This window comes from Xenopus laevis, chromosome 3L (assembly GCF_017654675.1).
Source record: "Xenopus laevis strain J_2021 chromosome 3L, Xenopus_laevis_v10.1, whole genome shotgun sequence".
Lineage (NCBI taxonomy): Eukaryota > Metazoa > Chordata > Amphibia > Anura > Pipidae > Xenopus > Xenopus laevis.
Genome location: NC_054375.1, coordinates 55,654,580 through 55,682,140, shown reverse-complemented (window position 1 = coordinate 55,682,140; position 27,561 = coordinate 55,654,580). Strand labels below are relative to the sequence as shown.

The 27,561-nt window shown below is 37.9% G+C and overlaps 2 protein-coding genes across 4 annotated transcripts in view; both read left to right on the top strand.

The window, feature by feature from the left end:
* Positions 1-470: 470 nt before the first annotated feature.
* Positions 471-19,591, top strand: tcp11l2.L (t-complex 11, testis-specific-like 2 L homeolog). Of its 2 annotated transcripts, XM_018252294.2 has the most exons (11): positions 471-1,161; positions 4,052-4,062; positions 4,114-4,259; positions 5,657-5,789; positions 8,017-8,137; positions 9,041-9,261; positions 10,652-10,788; positions 13,915-14,096; positions 14,349-14,524; positions 14,807-14,979; positions 15,660-19,591. In XM_018252294.2, exons 3-11 carry the CDS (start codon positions 4,145-4,147, stop codon positions 15,896-15,898), a joined length of 1,497 nt encoding a protein of 498 aa, XP_018107783.1. In that variant the 5' UTR covers positions 471-1,161; positions 4,052-4,062; positions 4,114-4,144; the 3' UTR covers positions 15,899-19,591. The 2 variants fall into 2 exon arrangements, with proteins under 2 accessions (XP_018107783.1, XP_018107782.1); XM_018252293.2 differs by lacking the exon at positions 4,052-4,062 and having other exon boundaries at positions 472-1,161; positions 4,081-4,259.
* A 2,367-nt stretch (positions 19,592-21,958) lies between these two features.
* Positions 21,959-27,561, top strand: part of LOC108711002 (coiled-coil domain-containing protein 87-like) — a 35,989-nt gene continuing 30,386 nt past the window's right edge. The window contains exons 1-6 of one of the 2 annotated variants that reach the window (XM_041586248.1): positions 21,959-22,156; positions 23,091-23,304; positions 24,360-24,437; positions 25,399-25,547; positions 26,316-26,566; positions 26,886-27,132. In XM_041586248.1, the coding sequence (XP_041442182.1) occupies positions 23,136-23,304; positions 24,360-24,437; positions 25,399-25,547; positions 26,316-26,566; positions 26,886-27,132 (894 nt within the window). In that variant the 5' untranslated portion in view covers positions 21,959-22,156; positions 23,091-23,135. Of the gene's footprint in view, positions 22,157-23,090; positions 23,305-24,359; positions 24,438-25,398; positions 25,548-26,315; positions 26,567-26,885; positions 27,133-27,561 lie in introns of those variants that run through there. The other variant, XM_041586249.1, reaches the window with a different exon arrangement.

The following is a 27,561-nucleotide window of genomic DNA, read 5'->3' as shown; positions in this document are numbered from 1 at the left end:
GAGAAACAAACCCGTAACATAAAAAACCCTACCCTGCAGATTCTGTCCCCCGCAGCCATCTTCTTTTCTTCGTTAAACTTCGGAAGCAGACCTTCGTTTTCGGCACATGCGCAGTTGCAGTAAATATCCGGTCCCGAACAACTGCTCATGCGAAAACAAAGGTCTGCTTCTGAAGTTTAACGAAGAAAAGAAGATGGCTGCGGGGGACAGAATCTGCACCGTAAAAACTTAGGGGCATTTGCCCCAGATACCACCTAGGCTAGGGGGGAAGAGGGAGGGGTTTTATGTTATGGGTTTGTTTCTCCTTTAAATGTATATCCAGCTGACATAATTGATATTTATAACACAGCATTCAAGGGTCAGACTTTTTTTTTTCTTTAGATAAATATTAAACAGCTCAATCTAAGTAAGAAAGAAAAAAGAAAGATAGAGGGAAAAACCCGGGAACAATAAACATATTATACAGCGGGAACCTGTCGCCTTATTGGCGCGTAAAGCACAGCAAGAATACCACAAAGCTAAAAACGCGCGGACTTTAGCGCGACTCCGAGTGCAAAACCCGGGCAATGCCTCTCCAACACAGATCGTTCCCTGACAGCAAATTGTGTAATCTTTGGAGGGCAAAGCCAAACACATTGACGTCACTTGGCCCCGCCTCTAGCAGCCTTGTTCGTCTGGAAATGTATTTCCGTAAATATGATAAGCCCGCCTCCGGACTGTACCATCTAACTCAAATTTCGGGTTTATGCTCATATTGGCGAACGGCTGTATAACAAGAGACTAGGCATCTTTGGATAGTCAACTTCGTATCTATTGGTTGTGATATAACCATATATTATGATCTGCTGTCTGTGTACCTGTTACACAAACACATGTAACAATTTGAGCCAATCCACCCCCTCCCCCAACAGCGATCAGCTGTGAGATTGAGCTGCCTGAGAACAAAAACAACCCAGAGGGGACGAAGCAGAAGCTGCATTGACAGAGGCACGGGAAAGTATATTAATACCTTTCAAGCGGAGAGCAGAAAGGATTCTGATAAGCATATCCGTATTGGGAAATCAGCCCAACACACAGCACACATTAACGTGTAGACGAAGTATATACTATATATAGACTGGAACAGTGCATGTCTGTGTAAGGACAACAGAGGGCAAGCAGGTAAGCTAGTAAACTCACAATTTTGCTGTATTTTCAGCCCTTTATCTTATGCAGAACTCTTAATATAATGCTTCTTGCCTCCATTTGATGCTGCTGGGGATTGAAAGATGTTCTGTGCTGTTATATTTTTATGCATTAAGCTGCACAGCAATGCAATGCTCAGTTGTTTACATTCTTAAACATGGCTCTCTTCCCAAGGAAGCAGTGACAATTTGTTCCTGACCAGTGCTGCAAACATTATTGTTTTTAGCTCATTTATAAAGTACCAAGATATTCTGCAACGCTGTAAAATAAATATCCATAGACCCATAGCCTAAGCCTTCTATTACTCTTATAAACCTGAAAATGGGCTTGTTTTATTTATATTTTATTTATTTTTTATTAAGTTATATGTAATAGAGATTCCAGATGAGGTCCAATTAAAAAAAAACTGAAAATTTTAGTGTAAATGAGGCTTAGGAGTCTTTTTTTGGTGCCAGGTATTGACATTGATTGTTTTGTAGTAAATAAAATCCAAAATTGGTAGAAGAAATGCTATTGTTACAGCAACAGGGGTGGCAAACTGTTCTCCAGCTGCTGTTGAACAACAAACTTTATTTGAAAAGATATCATTTCAACTCAGCTAGAAAGTTCTGGCTGCTGAAAGCATTGTAGTTCTGCAATATCAGAGGTGTCACTGTTTACATTTCCAGAGAATGGAGGGGAAACCTTGAAACATAATCTAGACCTAGCCCTGCTAACTTAATACCAAGGACGGGTTTGTATTTTTGTGTAGATTGTCAGGAGTTAATAGAGTGCAGCATTCTTTAGTAAACTTTAAACTTCTTAATTGTGCTTTAGCTGGGTTTTGTAAATATGTGCGACCCTGGGTGTGTTACTTTCCAGGGTGTGCAAATAAGTCCTGGACTCCTGGCACCTTGTGTCACCTTACCTTGTAAGGGCTGTACTGAGTGTCCAGTATCTCGTTGCAAGAATCCTGCATTCCAGCTGGTGTCTGTGTCCTGTCACATTATCCTAAGATATAGAACAAAACAGAATTATGCTTTATGTGTTTTATTATGTGTTTTCTGGATCAGCTTGAGTGACTTTATTTTATAGGTGCAACCAGATCTGTCATCCTTTAACTGTGCTTTGTTTGGGTGAATACTGGAACAACTAATGTAGCTTCTATAGTATATAAAGTTGTGTTCCTCTAACTAAAAAGCCTCTCACACTTTCATGCAATGCTAGTGAGGCACCCATGGACATATTGCACCCCATAAAGTTCAGCTGCAACAAAATTTTTACACCTCGGTTTTTTTTAATGCTTTTCTGGGAAGTCGATGTAAAAATGTATATACAGTTGTTTGCCAATTTATGTAAGAAGCAAGTCCCCTGTGTTGATTATTACCAGCGTGTGAGGTTTGTGAAAACAGTTGTTGACAATTAGTCTAACCTTTTCTGTAAGCCTCTGATTGCTTATAGGAAGGTAAAAACTTCCATATGTGACTCTTTAATAAATTCAAATGTATTTTTCATCCCTTCTATACATCTCATAGAGGATTCTTGAACAACATCAATAGAATTGTAACTAAAGAGCAGTAGCAGCCTGTACGTTCAAGGACAGTAACAGAACTACACGGCATAGGACTGCACCCCCTCCAGAAGTGATCTTTTTGGCGGGTTTGCGGCTGTGCGAACCACCGGTGGAGCCCAAGGGGGGTGCGGGCCTGGGTACAATTGCACCCCCGGTAGTTCCACCACTAATCAGGCCCGGATTTGTGGAAAGGCCACAAAGGCCTGGGCTTAGGGCAGCAACATTTTAGTGGCAGCATGCCACCCATCAACATCCACATTGTTTGCAAAGCACTGGGGATTGGAAGGAGATAAAATCGTTTTTTTTAAAGTGTTCTGGATCCAATTATTAATATTTGCTCATGTGCACGAATGAAGGGGACAGGGATGACACATGGCAGCAGGCCAAGGGCGCCCACTATGTAAATTTGGCCTTTTGTTGCAAATGTACATAGTAAGAGAGTAGTTTGTTCACTTTCTTCATAAAGTAGTATTTAACTTTTACTGCTGACTAGTAGAATGTCAGAATTTGCTGCTCAAAAACTTTTATGGTTTCTACACATGGCTTGATGAGCTCAGGGGTTGACTAGTTGATATTCTGCGAGTCTTTTAAATATTGTGCAATTTGGCCAAATCTAATCCAATCCCTGAATTCTTCTGTAGGGGATTGTTGTGGAGATACAGTTTCATAACTGCTATGTTTCTAATGCATGGCCTGTCTTTCAGGATGCTGTAATGATTTACTCATAGGTTAGACTATATGGGTATTCTGCTTGACTATCCCATGTTTTTAACCAAGTCCCATGCTATCAATTATAATTCCCAGAAAAGTGTTCCCTTATACCACTGTAGGTTGATCCATGGCGCCCCCCCCCATTTAATTTTCTGTCAGCCAGATTTTCTATTTTGAGCAATCAACTGCAATCCAATAGGATCACATGATGGTCTGTCAAAACTGTCCAACATTAAAATCATACCCTGAAGGTTGGTCACTATGGTCAAAATTGGTCAAACAAACTCACCAAGTTTAGGCAGGTATGGCCACTGTAAGACAAAAATAATCTGCATACTGATGTCTTCTTTTGCATTTGTGGGCCTCAGCTTCAAACTTTTTCCTCCTGATTGGTAAAGGAGCAATAAACCAAAGTCTAGGGGTCCTGATAGAATCCCTTAAGCTGACCATACACTGCCACATCCACTTGTTTGCAAGGCAGGCGTGCAATTGGATTTATTCTAACTTTTTTTCTTTTGTCAAAATGTAAAAATGCCAATACTGTGTGATCCCCCTCCATATGCTTAATAACTGAGGTGATGGGTTTATGATTGTATATTTCAGTAACAAGAAATTAACGTTTCTGTTTGCAGGGTACTTTTTACATGCTATAAAATGCCATTCAATAACGAAAAGCCTTGTGGAACTGAGGAGCCAATGAGTGATTCTGATACATCAAGACTTTCTGAAAGTGCAACATCTTCCAGCGATAATGAGTCTCCCAGAGAAAGCTTCACTAGTGACTCTTCAAGTAAACACACTTCCCCTTCCTGTGAGTCTGCTTACCTTTAATCGTAAATATTGTCGTAGCTTAATGTTGTTTGTTTGTACCTAGATCTTATATCTATATAAGGCAAGCAGGAACAACCTGCTTTGTAAACATTTTCTATAAGTAACTAAAGCTGGTCATACTCAAATTCATAAAAACTGCCCCTCCACACTGAGTTGTCCACTTATAAGTCTGTATTTTGGCCCAAAAGGTTTTGCTAGTTTTTATAAAGCAACTCAGGGATGGGACGGTCATTGACACTGTAAACTGTTCTAAATTGATACTTTCCTTATCTTTGTCCCTGTTGAGCAGAATCCTGAGTTCCATTACAAGCAGGTTTTAAAAATGATAGTTGCAAATATTTCCACGGTTGCTGCTGAGAAACATGTCACTGATGTAGCAAATTGTAACCGTTCTACACCTGGATCACTGAAATGACTGGATATCCCAATATGAGTAGATTCCTTGATAGGCCCTTTATATTGAGCTCTAACCTTAATATCTGTTTATAAACTTTTTGTTGTATAGTTCTCCTTTAACTTTGTAAAGCCAGACTTTCTCATTGTTATCATTGTGTATTTATATGTTTATTTATATATTGCCAGCCATTACCATAAATGAGAAACAAACAGTAGACCTAAAATAGCTTAACAAACAAGGGTTTCAACTAAAGTAGTAGCAAATCACCCCATCTGTTGCTATAATATACCATCTGTTACCATTTTACTCAAGCAACTGCTGCTTTTATAAGTATAACAGTAGGCATAAAAAGTGGAAAAGGTATGAAATATAGAATAAATAGCTGTGTTACAATAAATATTGTCTGTGGGCTATAAGCTGTTCAGATGGAAACTTTACAATGGACAGAGCAGACACAGAATGCATGGGGGTGCATAGAGGTCCTAGAAAAGAGCCTGATCGATTACCACTTACAATATTTTTACAATTTTGTTGTTGAGCCTAGTACGCCTTTAGCCATTTGACCATAGTCTTTATTTGTATACTTCCTAAATTGCATCTGTTACTTTTCATGAATATTTTATATTTAGTTTATGATACAAAAAAGATCCGTGGGATTCTTTATTCACTTTCAAGAAATTCAGACAGTGTTTATTATGTTGGCATGAAACTCTGCTCTGTTAAAGCAGCAATAATGTTTTATAGTTGTTTATGTTTCTTTTGTGTCTGTACATGGAATGACCATTGACTTCCTAAGTGAACCAAGCCACAGACATGCTGACACCCAGTAAATAAAATTAAGGATTTAGGCAGATTTCTCTCTGGCTAGGGATTAATCTGCCGTGAGCCCAAAATTAACCATTTCTAGCCATAGATCTGCTTTATCCTAGTCAACGACAGGTTTTTATCTACTAATGTCTCATTTCTGTCTTTTTCCACAGCAAGTCCACCAAAGCCAGTGACTTTAGATGACATGATGGCAACTACAAGAAACCTTGGCAACTTAATGCTTGCCCATGAAATTGTCACAAATGGAAATTTTCAACTAAATCACATAGATCCTCCCCAAAACAGGTATCATATGTGATATCATTGCAATGTGTGTTGTATCTGGTGTTGCCTAATCCTTTAAATGAGAAATAACCCCCACAGTAAAAAATAGTCCTCTTAACTGCTTGCCATTGCCCCCCCCTTTCCCTCCCCTCTCTCTCCCCGCACTGTGCATTAGTCAAAAACGTGCCCCAGAAAAAAAAAATGACTCTTAAACGCAGAGCAGCAGCGTTCCCGGGCACCATCTTCTGCCCGTTCGCATTCTCTTCCGGTCTCATTGTGGACACTAAGCCTGCAGGAGCATGCACAGTTGAAGCCGATTCCTGACTTGGCCCAACTGCACATGCTCCCACAGGTTTTGTGTCAGCGAAGAGACCCGAAAGAATGTGAACGGGCAGAAGATGGAGCCAGGGAACTCTGCTGCACTGCTCTGCATTATAGGATTAGGGTTTTTTTTTTCATGGGCACCTTTTAAACTAATGAACAGTGTAGGAAGGGAGAGGGGGCTTTTGTTACTGGGGTGGGTTAGTTCTCCAGTACATCAATACATTTTTGCATCATTGACTTTCTAATGAATTTCATTGTTCTACTGCTAGAAGTATAATATTAGTCTCTTAATGCTGCAGATTCTCATACTGTTAATCCTATGGAGCACAATACATTTATTTTGATCACCCTTGTTTGTGTTTTTGGATGACATAGTGTAGTTGGGGTTTCTCCAATTACTGTCATTTTTAAGAGCCCAACAAAGAAAAACGATTAACAATATTTTCTTGCCTTATTTGGTATATACATACACCCTTGATCTCCAGTACCTTTTAATTGGCAGTTTGGCTATATGACAAACATCGCTCAACAAAACTATGGTGTGCTATGCCCCCAAATACTTGCATACTTTGCTGTGAAACTTTTCAGCTCTCTACCAGCAACAGTGAGTTTTTGTTCAGGTACATGTCCATCCTGCAATCCAAACTACCTAGAGCAGGGTTTACCAGCCTGCCGCCCTCATGGTCTTATGGACCTACAGATCCCAGCATCCTGAAGCCAGTATGTGAAAATCCATTTTGAATTCATCTGTGTTCAGCAGTTTAATGCAGCCAAGTCAGTACAGCCTCTATAGGAATGAATGGGCTTCATTAATTCGTGTGTTCCCTTGTGGTAGAATTGATTAAAAAAAAACACCACAGGGGAACCCTTCTAAGAGCCGTAATAAAAAATTTTTTTTATGTAAATCTAATAGTTGGCAAACTTGCTCACCAGGCTATTTGACACTTTGGTTACCTTTCTTAATGGCTTGGAAGAATGTTGCTAAGCTAGGAGTTAATTGTATACCGGTACTTATGCATTCCACTCTGAATCAGAAATGCTTGAGTGAGTAATTTATTCGTCTGTAACTGCATTACAGGTATTCACAATTATATTTGCTGCTGTGTTTGTGCTTTTCTTTTCCATGCTCTATCCATGATGCAACATACAATTTTTTTTCATTGGTAGGCAATACTTTTGTACATCATGTTTTGTAATGTTTAGCTTTCTGGAATTGTATCTTTTACACCTATTAAGAGCCCATCTTGCCTTTTGGTTGTCTTTACTTGAATGAAACAACTCTACGAATGTACAAAACCAATAATTCAATGAAGTCCTCTCTTGCTATTGGCCTTTTTTTTTTTTTTAATCATTGGAACTGTTGCTAGGCAACTATAGAGCATTGTGTTTGTTGTGGTTGTCAATACCATATAGTAGAGCACTATATTCATTCTTCCTAAGGAGTGCTCTGGACTTAAGCTTAAACTGGTAATACACTATAAGAGTGTGCTACAATCCTGACATGCGCAAAGTGGGATTTTATCCCTCAACGACTAAAATTTTTAAACTCATCCGATCAATTTTGCGAACGATAATGTTGAAACGCTTGTTCGTACACCATCAACTAGGTTGATAGGTTATTGATATTATCGGAACGTTCTGAAATCTGCCCGTGTATGGCCGCCTTTACACTTGAATGCATGTTCTTGACTAGAAGAAAAGAGAGACGTTTGAGGCAGTATTTCAGTGCAGTCAAGGGATAAAAAAAATGTATACATTATACTATCTGTACCCCCAGTATTCATGTAACTTTGCTGCCAAGAGTAAACAAAAGACTTACTGTGTGGCAACGCTGTTCTGGGTTGATATAGCAAGAAATGCATGTTTTAATTAATAAAGCAAAAATAGCGATATATTTTTAATTTTCTGTTTGTGTGCTCAACAGCTTAGAAGGAAGAGTAAAGCAAATTGTTCACAAAGCATTTTGGGATTGCTTGGAGTCAGAACTGAATGAGGATCCACCTCAGTATGACTACGCTATCAAACTCTTTGATGAAATTAAAGAGGTAATAACATTTTTAGCTAAAAGACTGTATTCACTTTATCATGCTGATCAAGAGGGCAACATTGGCTTAGAATGTTCTTGCTGTCGTCTACTCTTGTCAAAGTTCTTTCATTCATTCTTGTAAAAAATAAATGGGTCTGTTATCTCTGAACGGTTACTACTTATCTTGCTGCAATAGTCTCTGGCATCAGTAATTTGCCATTTTAATTAGTCAGACATATTATTGCATCTTCATATATGGTTATTATTTTGTAAAATGGGATAGGCTGTACATGATTTGGTGAATGGTACTCACATATTTTAAATGAAGCTGTTTCCTTATCAATACATAAGGCTCATAGTCCCTGAAGCTAAGCCTTAAATCCATATTTTGCACTGAAAATTATACAGATCTCTTTGTATCACACGGGAGCATCTAAAAAGCACTATGGTCACAGTATACTGGATTGTACTATTTGGCCAAACCCAGTTTGAAATGGCCTTTTTGTAACCAATCATAGATGAGCATTATTTATTTATTCATTTATTTGCATAACATTTGGTCAGTGATTCAGTGGGGCACCAACAAGTGACAGACTGGACAGTGACAAGTACCAGAATACCATTGTGCTGTTGTTGTTACTCTCCTCCTTGTCCTTACAGAATGACTTTATAAATTGTAAATTTGAAAACTTGTGTAAATGCACATGAACTTAATGTAAGAGTATGCAGTGATGCAGTATTCCAGCATCTGTGGATTTGTCTTTCTCAACAAGATTCTCTATACAAGCCATGCTTCTCTTTTTTTATAACGCTTTATTTACATATAACAATTTTCACATTATTTCTACATACAATGGAATAATTTAAAGTGGAATGAGATAAATGCTCCTGTTTAAATATGTTTGTTGAATTCTGTTTTTAGATCTTGCTTTCCTTCTTGACCCCTGGTACAAATAGGCTCAAGACACAAATCTGTGAAGTTTTAGATGTGGACTTTATAAAGCAGCAAGCTGAGCACAATGCTGTTGATATTCCCAAGCTTGGAAGTTACATTATCAGTATAATGGCCAAGTTATGTGCTCCTGTCCGGGATGAAGATGTTAAAAACTTGAAAGCAACTGGAAATGTTGTACAGATGTTACGGTTGGTATAATCATCTCCTAAAATGCATGGTTAGAGTTACAGAATTAGAACTGGCTGCAACAAATAGATTTCATTGTATTGATATTAATTTATTTGTAAATTGCAAATGTTTTGCATTGTATCTTTCATATAATTCAGCATGAACAGCTGCAGCAAAAATCCATCAAAGTTTAGTGAATTAGTCACTTTTATGTGGGAGCAGATCCCATGTAGTCTCCAGCTGACTGTACATGGGTCAGGCTCCCAAATGCACTATTAATAGAGTAAGCAAGTTCTCATATTGAACAGCCTGAAGGTCACTCAAGTGTGAGAGCTACAGGGACAAGTTATGAATAGCATTTCAGTCATCATGTATAGATGATGTATTTTTATCTCTTGAGGATTTAGTTTGGAGCACTTGGATTTTACAGCTCTAAAGAGTTGGTAGCATTCTTGGAACTTTGCTCTAAGGAAATTTAAGTAAAGTAAATTGCAAAAAAATTGCTTGCTCTCTATTGCTACTACTCATGAAACTTTCAACCATATAAAAAAAAGTGCTTTTGGGAGGAGTTTTGCCTTACATTTCCATTTACTTTATTACTAAACTACTTTTCCATTTATTTTATATTTCATGTTGGTTCATATCACTGCAGCTGAAGGGAAGGCCTTTTTTATTTAGTTGTAGTTGTTTTTTAACATTTAATTTTATGAAGATTTCCAGTTTGACACTAGGTAGTATTGGTAGATATCTAAACAATAATAGGAATAATACAAACAAAATATAATGTAAAGAGATTGTTGAGGACATAAAAAAAAAGATGAGAACAAATTATGCTCTACAGTCAATCTGTGTTTGATTGCTGCAGTCAATGACCCCCAACAGACAGACAGCATTTTAAGTTGCATACTGGAATGAGCCAGATTATAAAAAACAATGATAATAATTGCTTAAAATAAATCAGATAACATATGGAAAGTTAATGTAAAGGTGAACTTCCCCTTTAACAGTGCATTTCTAATTGCTATCAGCCTATCACTGGCAAAGGTTATTAGCCTTATAGTGTTTGTTAAACAATTGGGAGAAGCCATGATTGCCCTTGGGAGGTAACCTCATCTGCAGAGGCCAGATTATCAGGAATACTGTTAGAGTATTTACATTTAGCATGCAATTACCTTTAAATGAAGCATCTCTCATACATAAGGAGTACCTTTTTTATATCCTTAAAGAAGTGTGCACCTACAGAATAGGTTGGTAATTTGTATAATATAGATTTAATGCTGGCTTTAACCTAAATTTGTACTATTGCGCCCAAGTTACCGCTATGTGCAGGTTCTGTCCTGAGTGCTAACCCAATAGATTTTCTATTTTGGTAAAATGTTTCCGTGCTGATGATTTATTTCTGTACTCCAGTGATGTATTCCATGTTTTGGATCTAATGAAAATGGATATGGTCAACTACACTATTCAGAATATCAGACCACAGCTTCAGCGTCAGTTAGTGGAATATGAAAGAGGGAAATTTCAGGACATCCTTGAGAAGACTCCAGGTAAGGCAGAAAATGAATATTTGCCTTAAATAAAGCAACCCAGGTTTTATAAAGTGGAGTGCTTACTATTAGCTTTTTTTCTTCAGTCCATCTAAGAGTCAAATCATCATTGAGGACAGAGGAGAGGGCCATTATACCTTAATACATTTAAAATTGAATTTTCCATATGAGTATTTATTTGAATAAAGTACATAAATATATTTGGTATGCAGATTATTTATTTCCATAGATTACAGTTGGTACATCATTTACCGTTAACAATTATATGGGTTATATGAAGAACTAAAAAATCTCCTGTATAGATGCTGTAACTATACAACCAAAACAACTCTATCAATGAGAGAAGTGATATGGGCATAGAATACAGCCCACGGTCCCTTTCTGAAACAAGCAAACCATTGTTCAGGGCTCACCCCACTCTGGTATAATCCCAAACTCCTACACATGCAGACTATACCAGAACCTCAAATGTGGTCCAAGTACAAATATATCCAAAATATAATGGTAGAAGGCAAAATAGAAGGCAAACCTTAAACAATAAATACAATTTGCCCAACAAAATGTTTTTTAGATACATTCAGATCAGGCCTGCCATACACTTCCAATTTAAAGGAGTAAATTATAACCTCTCCCATTTGCATAGAAGAGAGAGCCCATGCTGACAGAATCACTAAAACCCTCTCAACCCTCTCAAGCTTCTATGCTCATATAATAGTCCTCTATGGGAAATGGAGAAATGACATAGCTGAACTAGACGTAGATACTTGGAAAGTGGTCCTAGACTCAATATTTAATCATATATAGTTGCATCCAGAGACAAAATGGTACAATTCAAGTTCCTACACAGAGCCTATCTTACCCCTAATGTGTTAGCCAAACTGTCCCCAACCCAAGTTGATGAGTGTCCCCGGTGTCATCAAACTCCTGCAAATTTCATCTACATATTACATTACATTACCCTTCATGTTTGTTCTTTTATTCATTTTGTGATTTTGTTTTCTTAACTTCCTAATAAAGAACATCTATAAACCAAACATAAACTTGTGCATTGCTTCCTCGTACTTTTCCTATCTCTACATACGAGGAGGTGAAGCTAGTGGATATGGTAATCCGTTTCTCATTTTCCTCCCAATACCAGGGTCTGCTGAAACTAGTGCTTTGGCGTACAGTGTGTTTAATTGTGTATGTCCAGCCATGGGGACCACACTTTTTCTAATTTTGCCAGGTATCTTCTCTTAGGGGGTTATTTATCAAAGTCTGAATTTATCTCAATATTTTCTGATACAAACTGCTAGATCGGCAACTTGGTTCAACAGCATTCCTAGGGGGTTAATTATAATTGGCATATCCATCATGTCAGAGATATATTGTGCTACTGCCCTCCACAATCCTTTGTACTTTGGTACATAAACAGACCATGTGGATGAAATTTGCAGGAGTTTGATGACACCGGGGACACTCATCAACTTGGGTTGGGGACAGTTTGGCTAACACATTAGGGGTAAGATAGGCTCTGTGTAGGAACTTGAATTGTACCATTTTGTCTCTGGATGCAACTATATATGATTAAATATTGAGTCTAGGACCACTTTCCAAGTATCTACGTCTAGTTCAGCTATGTCATTTCTCCATTTCCCATAGAGGACTATTATATGAGCATAGAAGCTTGAGAGGGTTGAGAGGGTTTTAGTGATTCTGTCAGCATGGGCTCTCTCTTCTATGCAAATGGGAGAGGTTATAATTTACTCCTTTAAATTGGAAGTGTATGGCAGGCCTGATCTGAATGTATCTAAAAAACATTTTGTTGGGCAAATTGTATTTATTGTTTAAGGTTTGCCTTCTATTTTGCCTTCTACCATTATATTTTGGATATATTTGTACTTGGACCACATTTGAGGTTCTGGTATAGTCTGCATGTGTAGGAGTTTGGGATTATACCAGAGTGGGGTGAGCCCTGAACAATGGTTTGCTTGTTTCAGAAAGGGACTATGGGCTGTATTCTATGCCCACATCACTTCTCTCATTGATAGAGTTGTTTTGGTTGTATAGTTACAGCATCTATACAGGAGATTTTTTAGTTCTTCATATAACCCATCTACTTGGGCCTCTAGGCGTGTGGCAGGGTTGTCTAGAGATGGGGTTGTCCACCACTTTGCTATAACCAGTTTCGCTGCCAAGGCCCCCAGCCTGTTTTGGTAGTTGCAGTTTAGCTATGGCCATATTTGGTGTAGTGGGATGCCAAAATAACTGTGTAAGGAGGTTTCTAATTTTATTGAAAATACTGTTTGGGATCTTCATAGGGAGTTTGTCTGAATATATAAGTGAATTTAGGAAGCATCACCATCTTAAATAGGTTGATGCGTCCAATCAAGGATAGAGGTAGGCGGGTCCATGTTCTTACTTTCTGTTCCAGACCCTGTAGTAAGAGTATGAGGTTTAGTTTCACAAATGTATGGGGGTCTTTGTGGATGGTAATGCCCAAATATTAAAATTCCCCCGTCCAGTTCAGTCCTTTGGGTAGCGCCAGCAGGGGGGTTGCCTGTCGTATGAGTATTTATCATGGAAATCTTAAATTCTGAGTTTATATTTTTTCATTCATATTCTTGCAGTTTTAGTCTTGCCAAAGTACCCATTGCCTCACTCAAAACCCGGCCGCAAAATTCCTTTCTATTCTATTTCTCCTTGGGAACTCCAAAATGGAAGATTAAATAGCAAACCAGAGTGCATAGCACAAAATCATGGAGCAGTGCCTGCTAAAAGGGCAATAATTGGCATGCTTTATAACAGAAACAACTTCCTAGGTTTTCTTTTGCTTACACAGGGAGATAAGTAATAAGTGTATGCCAGCACTGATATTGCACAGTTCTAAGCCCCCATTTAGAAGGCACGTCTTGACACATCATAAAGCCAAAGCTGCAATGTGTTAACCGCCTTTTCATTCCTTGAATGCTCTTGCTGGGAAATGAGGAAGAACTGTGTATACCTCAAATTGTGGCAATCCATTCACTGAAATACAGTATATTTTTCAGCTTTGGGGACCTTTTATTTTGCACCAGGAAACTATTTAAGGTATCATGTAGGTTATTATGATTCTAATAGTCTATGTTTGATAATGCTCCTTTGTAGATGCCCTTAATAAAACAACAGCATGGATTAATGAATCCCTTAGAGATGCCATGCAAAAACAATCTGGTGAAAGTTCCTCAGGTGCTAATGGAGTATCTATGGATAATCTCAGCCCTACGTTAGTTCTGAATAGCGGATATCTGAAACTTCTGCAGGTGGACTATGAAAATGCTGTGCCAGAGGTAAACCAATACAATATCTTTTTTTATTGACCTTAGCAAATCCCTCCTTTAGTATGTCCATTTTCCCCTAATGGTTTGTGATCTTTTAGCTATATTTGTATAGTCTGCATAAAAAATTGCATGGATTTATTGTGTCACATGAAATAATTGTTTCATCATAAAATCTACTTTTAGCCATGTTTGTTTTTAACCATTGCCTTATTATTTTGTAAATATTCTGGTACCAACAATGTTTGCAATTATTTTCCGTAGACTCTCATAACTGATGATTTGCGCATACAAGATTTAAGACGCAAACTGCAACAAGTTAAAATTGTGGCTTCTGTGTGTCTAGTTACTCAGAATACAATGGGGTCTTATTGCACTTCTGCATTTACTGATCATATCAAAGAGATTTCAGCAATTCTCCTGCAGGGCATGAACAACAGGTAAATTCTTGTTATGGAAAAAAAAAAATACGTGCAACGCATTTTTCGTTAATAAACTATTTGTATCTTGAAATGCTGTATCTTTCACAATAGCTGTTTCTTTTTTATTGCTGAAAACATTGGGGGTCAGTAATTTGAACAAGACTTTTTGATTTATAAGGTATGGGAATGGCATAAGAATGAAATGGGATTAAAGGAGAAATGAAAACCAAAAATTTGTATAGTTCAAGCAAAAAAAAAGAGTGATTCATCACTTACTGAGTTTTTCTCTGATCCTTTCAGGGCATTCAATTTGAGAGAGACTCTTAACGCTTTAAGTGTTAAGCTCTGTTTTGAAATGAGCAAATCTTTGACGGAAAGAGGTCTACCCACACTTAGTTCGGATGCACAAACAAACTTGCAGGGCCAAATCAGCAGCATTATTGAAAAGGATCATCCTATTTACAATTTGATAGGTAAGCCATTTCTGAAACAGAATACCAGCAATCTCTGTAGCACGTAAAGATCGGTTTATGATATTGTCTTTTCTGTTAATGCTTTTTCTGTAGATTATTTTGCTATATTTTTTAGATGCTACAAATAGTTTAAAGGGACGCTCTCATAAAAGTTTTATTTTTGCCTTAAAATAATCTAGAATTTTTAGAGTAATTCTGAAAGAAAATGTTCCTTAAATATTGCAAATATTTGTGCTTGCCTTGAGAAGCAAAAGTATGGGGTACAGAATCCTTAGGACCTTGGGTTTCCAGGTAAGGGGTAATTTCTATTGCAGTGGGTTGCAGTAGCCGAAATAAATAAAATGACAGTAACTCAGGGCAGGACATTTTATTTTCACTGTATTGAACTGCGCTGGTTATATAGGCATGGTAGGCAGTAGCAGCCCTAAGCAGGCAACCATAGTCAGCCATCTTTCCTCACAGTTGCCCTTATAATGGGTCACTGTGATTTACTGACTAAGTAGATCAGCTGCACTCAGACCATAATCTCTGACCTGCTAAAACAAGTGTCTACTTCGTTAATTAAGGAGATGTCATAAAAGATTTTCATGGCCTGATTAATAGATCAACTCAAGCAAAAGAAGAAGCTGCATGGTACAGTACATGATGATTCTTAATTTATATTTTTTCCTTTCCTTCAGAAAAAAGGATCTATGAATACCTAAGCACATTTCTCTGTCTTCCTTATCCATACAAAAGAGTACCCTTGCTTCCTGGAGGCCTTACTACTGTTCAAAAGGAACTTGAATTTGTTGCATTTCACTTTGCCAACATTGTGAACTTTAACAAACAGGTGTATGGACCTTTTTATGCCAATATCTTCCGGAAGCTGCTTTTCAGCGAGGCGCCAGGGAAAACTGCGGAAACTGTGTCCTCATGAGAAAAAGAAAAAGATCTGGATGGATTTTTTTTTTTTTTATGCGAGGGAGGGGGATTCTATTCAAAAGAAAAAAAATGAAAGTAATAGTTTTAAATTGACAGTATTTTTAAGGTTTTAAGAGCAAGTTATTATCTTGTCACTTTCAGAGATTTTATTTTATCGGTGCTAAGATGGCTAAACTTACAAATTCAGTACAGGGAACCCTTGTTATCTTGCTCAGAAAGTATAATCATTGTTGAACGGTCTTCATAGCAACCGAAGTATGCACAATGACTAAATTGGTGCTTTTATATTTTGTAATGATCCTGTTGTTACAGCTGCAGAATTTGTCAAAGGCGTAGGACTGAATTCCTAAATGAAGGGAATTTTAGAAAGGGTTGAAGGGCTCAATAGTAATTTGGTAGGTGAGATGTTACAGCAAGCAAACATGGGTTTTTGGTGGAGTCCTAATCATGAAAAGGGAAAGTATACAATTGTTCAAATATGTTTTGAAATATTTTTTGTTTGTAGCACAAGTCATAGATGGTCAAGGAGTCCTGCTATTATTGATGTATTTGGAAGATACTGGACCCCACAGCATAATGTTTCAGGGGCCCCCATACTGTTTCATATACTTTCATATACTGAAATTATAATATTATATTATACAGAACCTTTACAGGGCCCTTTATATTTGTGGAACACCATGCAGTCTTTAGGATAGATGTTTTATTGTTCTATCACTGGTAATATGGGCCTTTTATTACTCTTCTGGTGCCTGGCCATGCTTAAAGCTTAGCCAGCAAAACCGTGTGTAAGCACAGAATTAGCATGGGCACAGTATGGGTTCATTCAGAATTTTTAGTTGTGCTGTTTCATTTACTGGAAAAAAAAAAGGTTTGTTTGACAATGTATTGCTAATAATACACTGGCATATGAAAATAATCTAATCACCAGCACTCCTGGAAATCAGCACACTGTTTTCCTTATTCGTCTTAAAAGCAAGGGGATTGTTGATATTGATCCCAATTCCCATTGGAATACATGCATGCATTAGTGATTTAAACACATACCTGAATCCCTTAATATTCATTTAGCTACAGGGATCAAGTCGGTATCACTATAGCGATAATTGGGCATTATTATTTATGCTTCATATAACTTCATAATGATGCTTTTTAATGTTACATGTTACTTTCAATAACAACCAAAATGGTATTGTTGCAGTTAATCATGCAGGACGTAATAATGCCTTTGCTAATTAATTTTTCACAAGTGAAAAAGGAATAACCTTGTTTAATAAAGGCAGTATGTGTGAGATAACTCCCGGTTGAAAATATAGACGTACGTTGATACGTAGTTGCACTGTGAGTATATTTTGTTGATGCTGATTTATATTCAATGCATGGTCCTTGTCATGGTTACCTTATTAACATGGCTTATGTAATCGAGAAGCTTTTTCTATGAGACGTGGAGAACCTTTTATGAGAAGTTCTGTTCCATCAATTTGAGCATGCTCATGCCCATGTATGTAAATCCGGATTCTCATAGCTTGTTCCTCTTGTGCACAGTTTATTCATGTTACTTGTGGCTTTTACCCCTAATCTATATTAGGCTGCTGTATTTTAGCAACAGTAGGAAACGTAAAGGTTGCCAATACCTGGCCTAAAAAAATGTGACTTATGATAACATGTCACTTAGAATGCTCAAGTTGTTTATTTACCTGACTTAAAATCATCCTGTACAGTGCTGGGTTTCCTGTGTTTCTCTTAATCATTTGCTTTCAGCCACCCAACCTTATCCGATAACATTTCCTGTTTGGTATACATTGTATTGCACCTGATATTCTCTTTGCTTTGCACTCTATTTAATCTTTGTACAATGGTGTTTAAATGTTTTAAGTATTATTTCTTTAAATATAACCTTGAATTTTCATTGAAACATTTCATCTAGGTATTGCTCAAAAGCTATTCAATATTATACACCAGCATATGCATTTTGATTACCATGTCATGGTGTTGATCTTGGTTTTTATTTGCTTGTTAAGGGTTTCTGGTTTTATCTTCTAATTGCTACTTTTTAGTTAAGCGTTTTATTCTTCTGTTTCCATATGTTGGTAAGTGAATTATATTAAATTGACTACAGACCTCTCTACAAGACACAACATTTCTAGTAGTGAAATAGCTGAAATCTGCCCATTGTGCCATAGATTAAAAGCAAAATAGGGTCAAAGCAAGAAAACATTAATAGATGGCTGGCACGTGTGGTTGATTTAATTTTTATTCTATTAATGGCTTTTATTTCTTCTTCTCTCAGCTATTTAAACTCCCTAATACATGTTGGCATTAATTTCAATCATTAGTAAGGCATTTGTATTGTAAAAAGAATCTACCAATAGTTATAGACTGTTTGGGAGGTCTTCCCAATACATTGTTTCATGCTATTAGTTGCCTTGCTAAATAGATACCAAGATTTCAGCCCCTTTCGCTCATTAGCATGATGTACGTGTAAAATGACTTGATGTACATGACGTACATGTAAAGATACAAGCTTTTAATATTTTCATACAATCTGCAGCAATTATAACAGCAAGCATTTTTCTTGTTCACCAGTCGTTGGGACAATACTTCACTGCCAGGTATCTTTACAGTTGCACTAAAAATAATTGGGCTGTAATGACCCATGGCCAAATAATTGCCTTTTCCATTTGTTGGACATATTTTCTCCTGAAAGCTCTGAACCCTTACAGATGGTTATGTTTAAATTAGTAGACCAAACTTTTTCAGTTCAAGCTCCACACAAAGTTTCAGCCATTGCTACGAAGGTTGGTCAAGGCCCCCCTTAGCTTATGAAATTTAGTAAAGTTATAGGAAAATATTGGTGTTCTAGTCAGTTTCAAGAATATCTAGGACAGAAAAATATTTGCCCCAATCCTCACCCTAACCCTTCAGGCCTAATCCCGTTGACACTGTTCCAATACCCCACAGAGGGCCAATTTGGGAACCTCTGGTTTAAAGGAAACCTTTAAAAAACATTTATGTTAAATTGTTCAGAGTGCTATTCTAAGCAATTTTGTTTTTTACATTCAATTTTTTTGAGGATCAAAAGATATGAAGGAAAATGTATTCTGTCAATATAATGAATTTTGCAGCAATACCCCCACCAGCTGTTCCATTTTACAACTGAAGCTTGCATAACCAGTTAGAAGAAAGAAAACAGAAAAGGTTTTCTGTTTTTCTAGTCACATTCTCCCAGATTATATCACAGTCAGGAAACTGTCTAGAATGTGGCACAGTTGTTATAATAGCAGTATACGTTTTCTTATCTTGGAATTTAAAAAAAAGAAAAGAGGACAGGGATTAGAATAGCTCTCTGAGCAATTACAATTATTTGAAAGGTTCACATATTTTTTTTAAATGTATCCTGTAGTTACTGCCTCTGTTAATAGAAACACACCATTTAGTAGCAACTTAAAAGAATAAATGTATAAAGAATCTATACAGATGTTTGTGCCTAACATTTCTTTCCCAAATTTCGTGTTCTCATGCAAGTAACAAAAAACATGGGGGGGGGAGGTTGCTTTTGAAATAATTCAGTTGTTGACAATATTGTACAAAATTGAGAACTATATAAATTTGTATATGGTGTAACACAGCTTATTTGTTCTCCCCTCTTTTACAGAGTTTATTTCTGTGTAATAAAATATATTGTTCATCTGCTGTCCTGTCTGTGTTATTTATATTTGCATTTTGCAGATATATTCCTAGACTGTTACTACTATTTTTTTGTTTTTTTAGTGACTAGAATAAAGATTTGAAGGAAGGTTTTTTTGAGAGAGAGAGCGGTGGTGCAAGTACAATGAAGTCTATGGAGGAGGAAATAATTGGATCTTTTAATGTCCGGGGGGGGGGGATTTGGATTGTGTTGGTGGCGCCCAACTAGACTGGCTGTCTATGGAGGCTCCTGGGTTTGGTGGGCTAATGGTGCCAAAAGCACATTCTATGACAAAGCTGGTCATACACATAAATATCTGCTCATTTGGTGAGGTCTTTGCCTGATTTCCCCACCTACATGCAGGACCATATTATGTTGTTCCAATAATCTGGGCCTGGACCAGTGATTGAATCTTAAAACAGGTCACTGCAGGCACGTTGAGAGAAGACTGCATCAACTGTGCACTCTTGGCACCCCTCTCGTTGTGGCACCAGTTCATAATGGACTGGAACAAGGATGAAGCAGAGCACACTCTTCAATGCTTTTCAGAAGATAACCCGGTGCACAGAGTAAAGGGTACGGCAATCCCCAGACAGATACTTCAAGTAAAGATACACTGGCACACTAGGCAATTGCAGTGCAGGGTGACCCCTTGCTGTTTATTTGTGCGGACGTGCGAGATTTTGGGGCGAACATTCGCCCCGAAACGTTGCACGTCCGCACAAATAAACAGCAAGGGGTCACCCTGCACTGCAATTGCCTAGTGTGCCAGTGTATCTTTACTTGAAGAACCAGTTCATAATGCCCAGCTAGAAAAGGCATGTGCGTAGGGTCCCTAACTTTTCCCCCCAGTTGCACCCTAGGCACGTGCCTCTGCTGTTCCATCCCTGTGCATCACTGCTGCAATCAGGAATTGACTTGGTCCTGGAGAGGCTTCTTACAAATTAAGCATTTGAAGTGCAAGTAAGTCTGTGACAAATATTGCTCTATCTTTATAGTACCAGTCTGCCCAGTAAGAATATAGATCAGAATTCAATGACTTGTGTCAGTGTCCACCGCTTCTGTCCAATGAAGCCTCGGTACCAGTTTGCCATTACCTTCAAATAAAGCATTCCCCAGAAAAGGAAGACCCCTCATTTTACTCAGATTAGAAAACTTCCATATTTTGTTTTTTTTACTTTCTTACGGAAACAAAATTAAGAACTGAGGTCCCTGTCTTAAAGCTAAACTACACGGGAGCAATATTTCCTATAATTCCTTCTCAGCTATGTGTATGAATATATGCAAAATTCTTTGTGGACACCACAATGCACACGACAATTTGTGTGCGCTGGCCTTAAAATTTGTGTGCGTGTGCATGAGAGCACAGCTTAGATGGACATTGCATGGGAGATTTTGTAGGATGGTGTGGGATCGGCAGATTGCATCCTACAAGTCAAATGTGACTAAATGGGTTAAAATATAATGGGATTGATGAAAAAAATCTGATGTAAAAACTACAGGGAAACTTTTCCATCTGACACAACACTCCTGTCGCAAGGAAATGCTGTATCTGACAAGATAATATCTGTGTCTGAAAGACTTTTTCTCTCATTGAAATACATGGACTATCCGATATAGATGCAAAAATAAAAGGTACCATCTGTTTTATCTGATCCAGCTTGCACTATAGCAGAAGTGATCAGATTTTGTAGGGTCCTACAAAATCTCCTGCTGTTGTGTGGTAAACATTTTGTGGATCAAATAAAGTCTGACCCACAAACTCTCAAAATCTCCCATGTATTTTTAGGCTTAGTCCACACCAGACGATTCGAGGAGATTTAGCGCCCTGGCGACTAATCGCCTCTTCTTTGAGGCGACTAATCTCCCTGTACTGCTTCCTCTTCTCCTGCGCCGGCTGTAATGAGTCGTCTGTGTTAAGACACACACAGCGCTTCGTTTTCCGAAGTTGCTTGAAGTTGCCTCACGAGGAAACTTCGAGCAACTTCGGAAAACGAAGCTCCGTGTGTGTCATGACGTAGGCGACTCTCGTTACAGCCGGCACAGGAGAAGAGGAAGTGGTTTGGGGAGATAAGTCGCCTCAAAGAAGAGGCGATTAGTCACCAGGGCGCTAAATCTCGATCACATGGTGTGGACTAAGCCTAAGTCTTCTATCCCCATAACAGGCGGTTCGGGGAGAACTAATAGATTATTTAAACTAGCAAATGCATTACTATGGGCTGCCTTAGGCCCACCAGTGCCTAATTGTGTCCCATGTTTTGCAAGAATGGCATTAAAAATGCATTTATCCTTGTCAGTGTTAAACCCCCCTCCCAGGCTGTATCTATCTGTCAGTGCAGAGCTACAGGCGGGGCCTCTGTGGGTATGTTTGGAGTTGCTTGGAAACCAAGGCCCAGCCTGCTCTGGGCTCCTCTGGGAAGCAGTGCACAGCCCGGACAGGCAAGTAACTTTGTAAAGTCACTTGAAATGTCTAACTGCTTGATTTTATGTCTTTATTTTCAAATTCCCATCAGTGAGCGAGAGAAACGACTAAAAGCCTTGTCTAGGCCCACTGATGGAATATGAGTGAGTTATACAAACGTGGGAGCCACAGTGTTTGTGTTGGCAAATAAAATGTGTGTTTAGAAGGTGCCAGAACTAGAAAATGGCTAAAGTTCTTATAGGATTGATGCCTGCTCTCGGTAATAAATACTGAATTTGAAAGAGCGCGTTAAGGAAGATGGGTGATGTAGTTCCATCCCTCCCTGAAGGCTTCACCCTTCTGCAACTCTCTCTAATATTGAAATTATCCTTAGTGTTGTACCTGGGGAAGTATCCTGCTCTGCTGCCTTAACTTGTTATTCCTGCTATTCATTAACTTACCCAAGCTTTCTAGTCTCTGAACCCTGATAAAGGAGGTCAATGGATCAGGCTTTTGGTAAGTCCTGTCAAGGATAGTTGTGACTGACATCCATGCCTGTCACCACTACTACTGCACTTCTCTGTGCCGCCATGTTTGTATGTATGTAGAGCCCCACTTATGCAGCACTGTGCAGCAATACATTAATAGAACAAACAGAGGTAAATACAATAATAAATACAAAGTACAGTTACATTTTAGTGCTAAGAGACAAACAGAAGGTCCTCCAGTTTGCAATTTCCGCAGTCAGGTTGCTAGGGTCCAAATTACCCTAGCAACCATGCACTGATTTGTATAAGAGACTGGAATATGAATAGGAGTAATAAAAAGTAGCAAGAACAATAAATCTGTAGCCTTTTAGATTGGGTCAGTGACCCCCATTTGAAAGCTGGATAGCATCAGAAGAAGGAGGAGAAAAATGACATACTAAAAGCACTAAAAACATAAAGGTGAACCATTTCTTTACAAGACTGTACTGTGCAGCCTGTCCATGTGCTGGATTATGTGTCAGTGTGCAACTGCTTGCTGCTGTGGCTGATTGGAAGTTTACTATATCCATCATTACTATAATGAGCAGCTTTATTTGCTTTTTGTTTACAGACATTTTATATTAAGGCTTGATTTCTCCTGGACTCCTCTATAAACATGTTAAAGGACATGAGAAACCCTGGTACTCCTAGAAGGCAGAAAAAGCAAGAGTATCCAATGCAGGAGGAGAGGCTAAACACTGTGAAGCTGAACCAACTGTATAACGACAGACTGAAGGCTCTTACCTTGTTTCCCACTCAGCCTGATCCTACTTTTCAGATGAAAGGTTTGAATAATAGTAAAGGTCTAAATCTTGCACGGGAATAACACAAATGTAATGGGACATCAAAGAAACTGTATTTACTGACAGACCTTTGTCTTTACTATTACAGCTCAGCTTGCTGAATGCTCAGTATCAGTACACAGAATATAATTTAAGTACCAGGCCAGTATCACTCTACTCTGGCAAGGGCACACGAAATCATGAGCGAATCATCCGGTTTCCTCAACCTGCGTTTTGTATGCAGTTGGAGGAAAGTGGATGATCTGCTCAGTGTGGCCCTGCCATTAGCTTTTGTTTTCACTGTACAGAGAAGTGTGAGACTGTACTTCCACCAGCACCTCCATCCAAGCCATGACATCAGTTCTATTACATCCTTTCTAGGGTTTCAGTCAGTCTGTGAACATGATGTGATGGATGAATTTAACACTTTCCCTGCCAGCGAAAACACTGGTTTAAATTAAAAGCATGAACTCTACCTGTAAATCTACTGTACTGCAATTGCTAGATTGTTAGCACGTTTGCCAGTTATCTAGTCCCAATTTCCCCAATACAGATTACAGATCAATGGTCCATGTACTAGTCCTGAATAATGTTGCTGGAATTCTTCCTCCTTACCTTTGTCTGGACTTTGACCTTAATTTTGCTTAACCCTTTGTTGCCTTGTATTCCTTGTTACCCCCTGATTTCAGTTCCAGCAGTACTTGCCGTGCATGCTCTGCTTGTGTCCTAAACCTACTGTACCTTAACCACTGTGGGGTTTTTTGCCTTCTTTGCCCGTGTTACCTGTTTCTTGTCTTGTCTAACTTTTTATTAAGGCTGTCAGCTAATACTGACCATGGCTGTTCCACAGCACTAGCTTCCTTCTCAGGCCTTATATCAAAATATTTGCTGTCTAAATTACTTCCATGTAAAAAGTCTCACAGTTGTAGTGTATTGTACCATTTTAATACAAATGTGCATTTCTGTTTAGACTTTTAATACTTCTGTTGTCTAACTATAAAATTTCTCAACTGCACACAATAAATACAGTTTAATGTACATTCTTGTTTCTGCTCTAGAACCCCCTCCCAGAGGAACATCCACTGCACAAGACAGAAGTGATCTGAAGAAAGAGATTGATGAAAGTATTTTCAAAGGTGAAACAAAGAATTTAGTTTTTGTGATTGTCGCAAACATAGGATTAGAAAACGCGGTGATTCGTTTTCCGAAGTCGCCCAAAGTTTCCTCGTGAGGCAACTTCTGGCGACTTCAGGAAACGAATTGCCGCATGTGATTAGTGCTGGCGATTTTTCATTTTAGCCAGCGCAGAGGAAGACGTTTGGGGAGATTGTTCGCCACAAAGATGAGGCGATTAGTCGCCAGGCGACCAAATCTCCCCAAAACGCCCAGTGTGACCTTACCCTAAAGAAACAGTAACAGCAAAAAATGAAAGTGTTTTAAAGAAATGACAATGCATTGTTTCCCTGTACTGGTACAACTGTGTTTGCTTCAGAAAAACAACTAGTTTATATAAACAAGCTGCTGTATAGCCATGGGGGCAGTCATTAACACACAAGATACACAGTAGATAACAGACAAATTCTGAAGAATTCCATTATATACTACAAAGCTTATCTCATATTTGCTGTGTATCCTTTGCCTTTTCTCCTTTTTTTCAAATTTGAATGGCTGCCCCCATGGCTAAACAGCAGCTTGTTTATATTAACTATAGTAGAGTTTCTAAAGCAAACTCACCAGTGCAGCCAAAAGTAAATTATATTTTCATTACTTTAAAACATTTTCATTTATTGGTGTTACTGTACCTTTAATGAAGATAACCCTTAATTATTTCATTCAAAAGTCCTTTCATGTAATCAACTACGCTGATGTTTCAAACTTTACCAAGCATATTGGTAAAGTACAAGTTGGCATTCCTTGGTGTTTCTCTCTCAATGATTAACAGGCATTTTCTGATTTCAAACCATATCTGTGTTCTATATATTGATATATTTAGTGAGGTTGTCTTATCGCTCTACTGGAATTATTTAGTGAGATTTGAATAGAAGAACTAAAATACATTACCAGCAACACTGATAATTTTGATTTGTGCCCTTACAGATGATACCTACATGGCTCCTATACCGTCATTCCTGGATGCTACACACATTCCAGGTATTCAGCCAGATGCTGTTTGTGAGCTAGTGAAAAGGAGGCTGAATACAACCTTAGCACTAAACATTGGTTCTAAAGAAGTGCGGCAAGTATTTGTATGTGTCCATTATTACAGTGTTAACTTATTTTGCACTATACTGTATTTCATTATAATCTGTTCTTCTCATTTTTAGTCCTGAACATCAAGGTCTACATTTTACCTATAGTTAAGTCTAGCCTTTTTCATTTTATTGATTTCTTTTTACTCTGTAATAATAAAACAGTACCTTGAACTTGGTGGTAACTAAGCTGAATAAATACATATTGGTGGCAAAATTATCTTATTGTTTAAATATTTTTATAGTAGCCTTTAGGATTGGTGATCCAAATGGTAGAAATACCTTTTATCAAGAAAACGCCAGGTTCCAAGCATTCTGGGTGATTGATACAGGACCTGTATTGCAGAAAGGAATGTTAAAACAAACTTATTTTTAGAATACCAGGATACTTAGGGGCAGATTTATCAAGGGTCGAAGTAAAAAAAATTTGAGCTATTTTTGTGTACTTTGAATTGCTGTTTTAGCCAATGGGGGACCTCCTAGAACCTATTTGGAGTCAATTGATGGACTTTTTTTGGAGTTTTTTTGGAAAATGCTTCTAATTGAAAACTTAAATTTTTTAATAGATTTCAGTTGGCTTTTTTTCTTTGAATTTCGAAGTTATGGGAGTTCAAAAAAACAGTTTGTTTTCAACTTTGAAATTCGACCCTTGATAAATCTGCCCCTTAAAATCCACACTGCGAGTTTTGATGGTTTAATAAATAGTTTTCCATGTAGTGTAAAGTAGGCTTTTAGGCAATTATGATTATTTCTTCCTTTCCACAGGAGGAAATTATTCTCAGTGAAGTGAAAGTGTTCTGTGACACCATGCCACATGTTATGTGCACCGGATCCTTTACTACAAGGGAAAAGCAACACTTATATCGCCGTCTAATCACACATATATTGATTGTCTCTGAACATCTCTTCGTACACTACTTGCAGAATCTGGAGCTGAATAAATCACAATCTGTTTTTTCAGAAGAAGCCAATTTAATACGTTTTAAAGCACAATTGTTACTTGACTGCTCCAAATTGTAAGTTTTTTCGATTACAAAAATAGTTGTTCCAGTCCTAAATGTATGCTATGTGAACTGTAATGTACTTAAATATTTACAATGCAATGTCACTAGAATGATTACATATTAGAAGCATTTTCTGCCATTCAAATGAAGTTACTATACAAGTGTAAATTTTCTGCTTGTCACACTCAGCCCTATACTAAAGTGTGCACAAGCCTTCTCTGCTTGGCCCTAAGCTCTTACAGGCTTCTCTGTTGATGACAAATGAATATTCAATCAAAAATCCTTTGTACCGGCTTTGATGTAAACACAAAGTAATGCTCTTGCTTTTCAGCTTTAATGTGATTTCCATCAGACAGCATTTAATCAATGAGATTAATGAATTAAAAGGCAAAGAAGAGCTTCTCAAAGAGTCAAACAAAGTATGCAGCAATATTGATTTACAGTACCCAGGACAGAAGCATGGCAGGACCTTTAACCTCAGAAGTTCCTACTCACCTTTCACCATGAAATACTTTATAAGATTTGGCCGACCAAAAGATGTTGTTCCTAAACCAAAAAGAGAAACAGACCTAATACAGGTAAAGCTGTGATTCATTTTAAAAAGTTGAGATCATCTTAATCTCTTTGTGACCAATCATGTAAGTGTTTAATAGATAACTGCCCAGGCATTCATTTTTGTCTGCATTTGAAAAAAAAACTGGAGATGTGGATTTTCTTCACTTATTCATTTGCCATTGCACCATGCATTGGCCAACATGGTGACTTCAACCTGCTAAATTTCCGAAGTACATGGATATCTGACAGGATGAGAAGGATATTATACACCTACCAAAATTAATATGAAACCTTTTTAGTACAATATTATTGGTATGTGTATTGCCAGCTTAGCTCTGCTCCTTTAAAAATGGCACATTGTGTTCATAAAGAGAACAAGTATCCTTCTTCTGTTGTGGCTTCTTTCCAACACTTATTTTACCTATAGGCCCTGCATTCACTGCACATATATA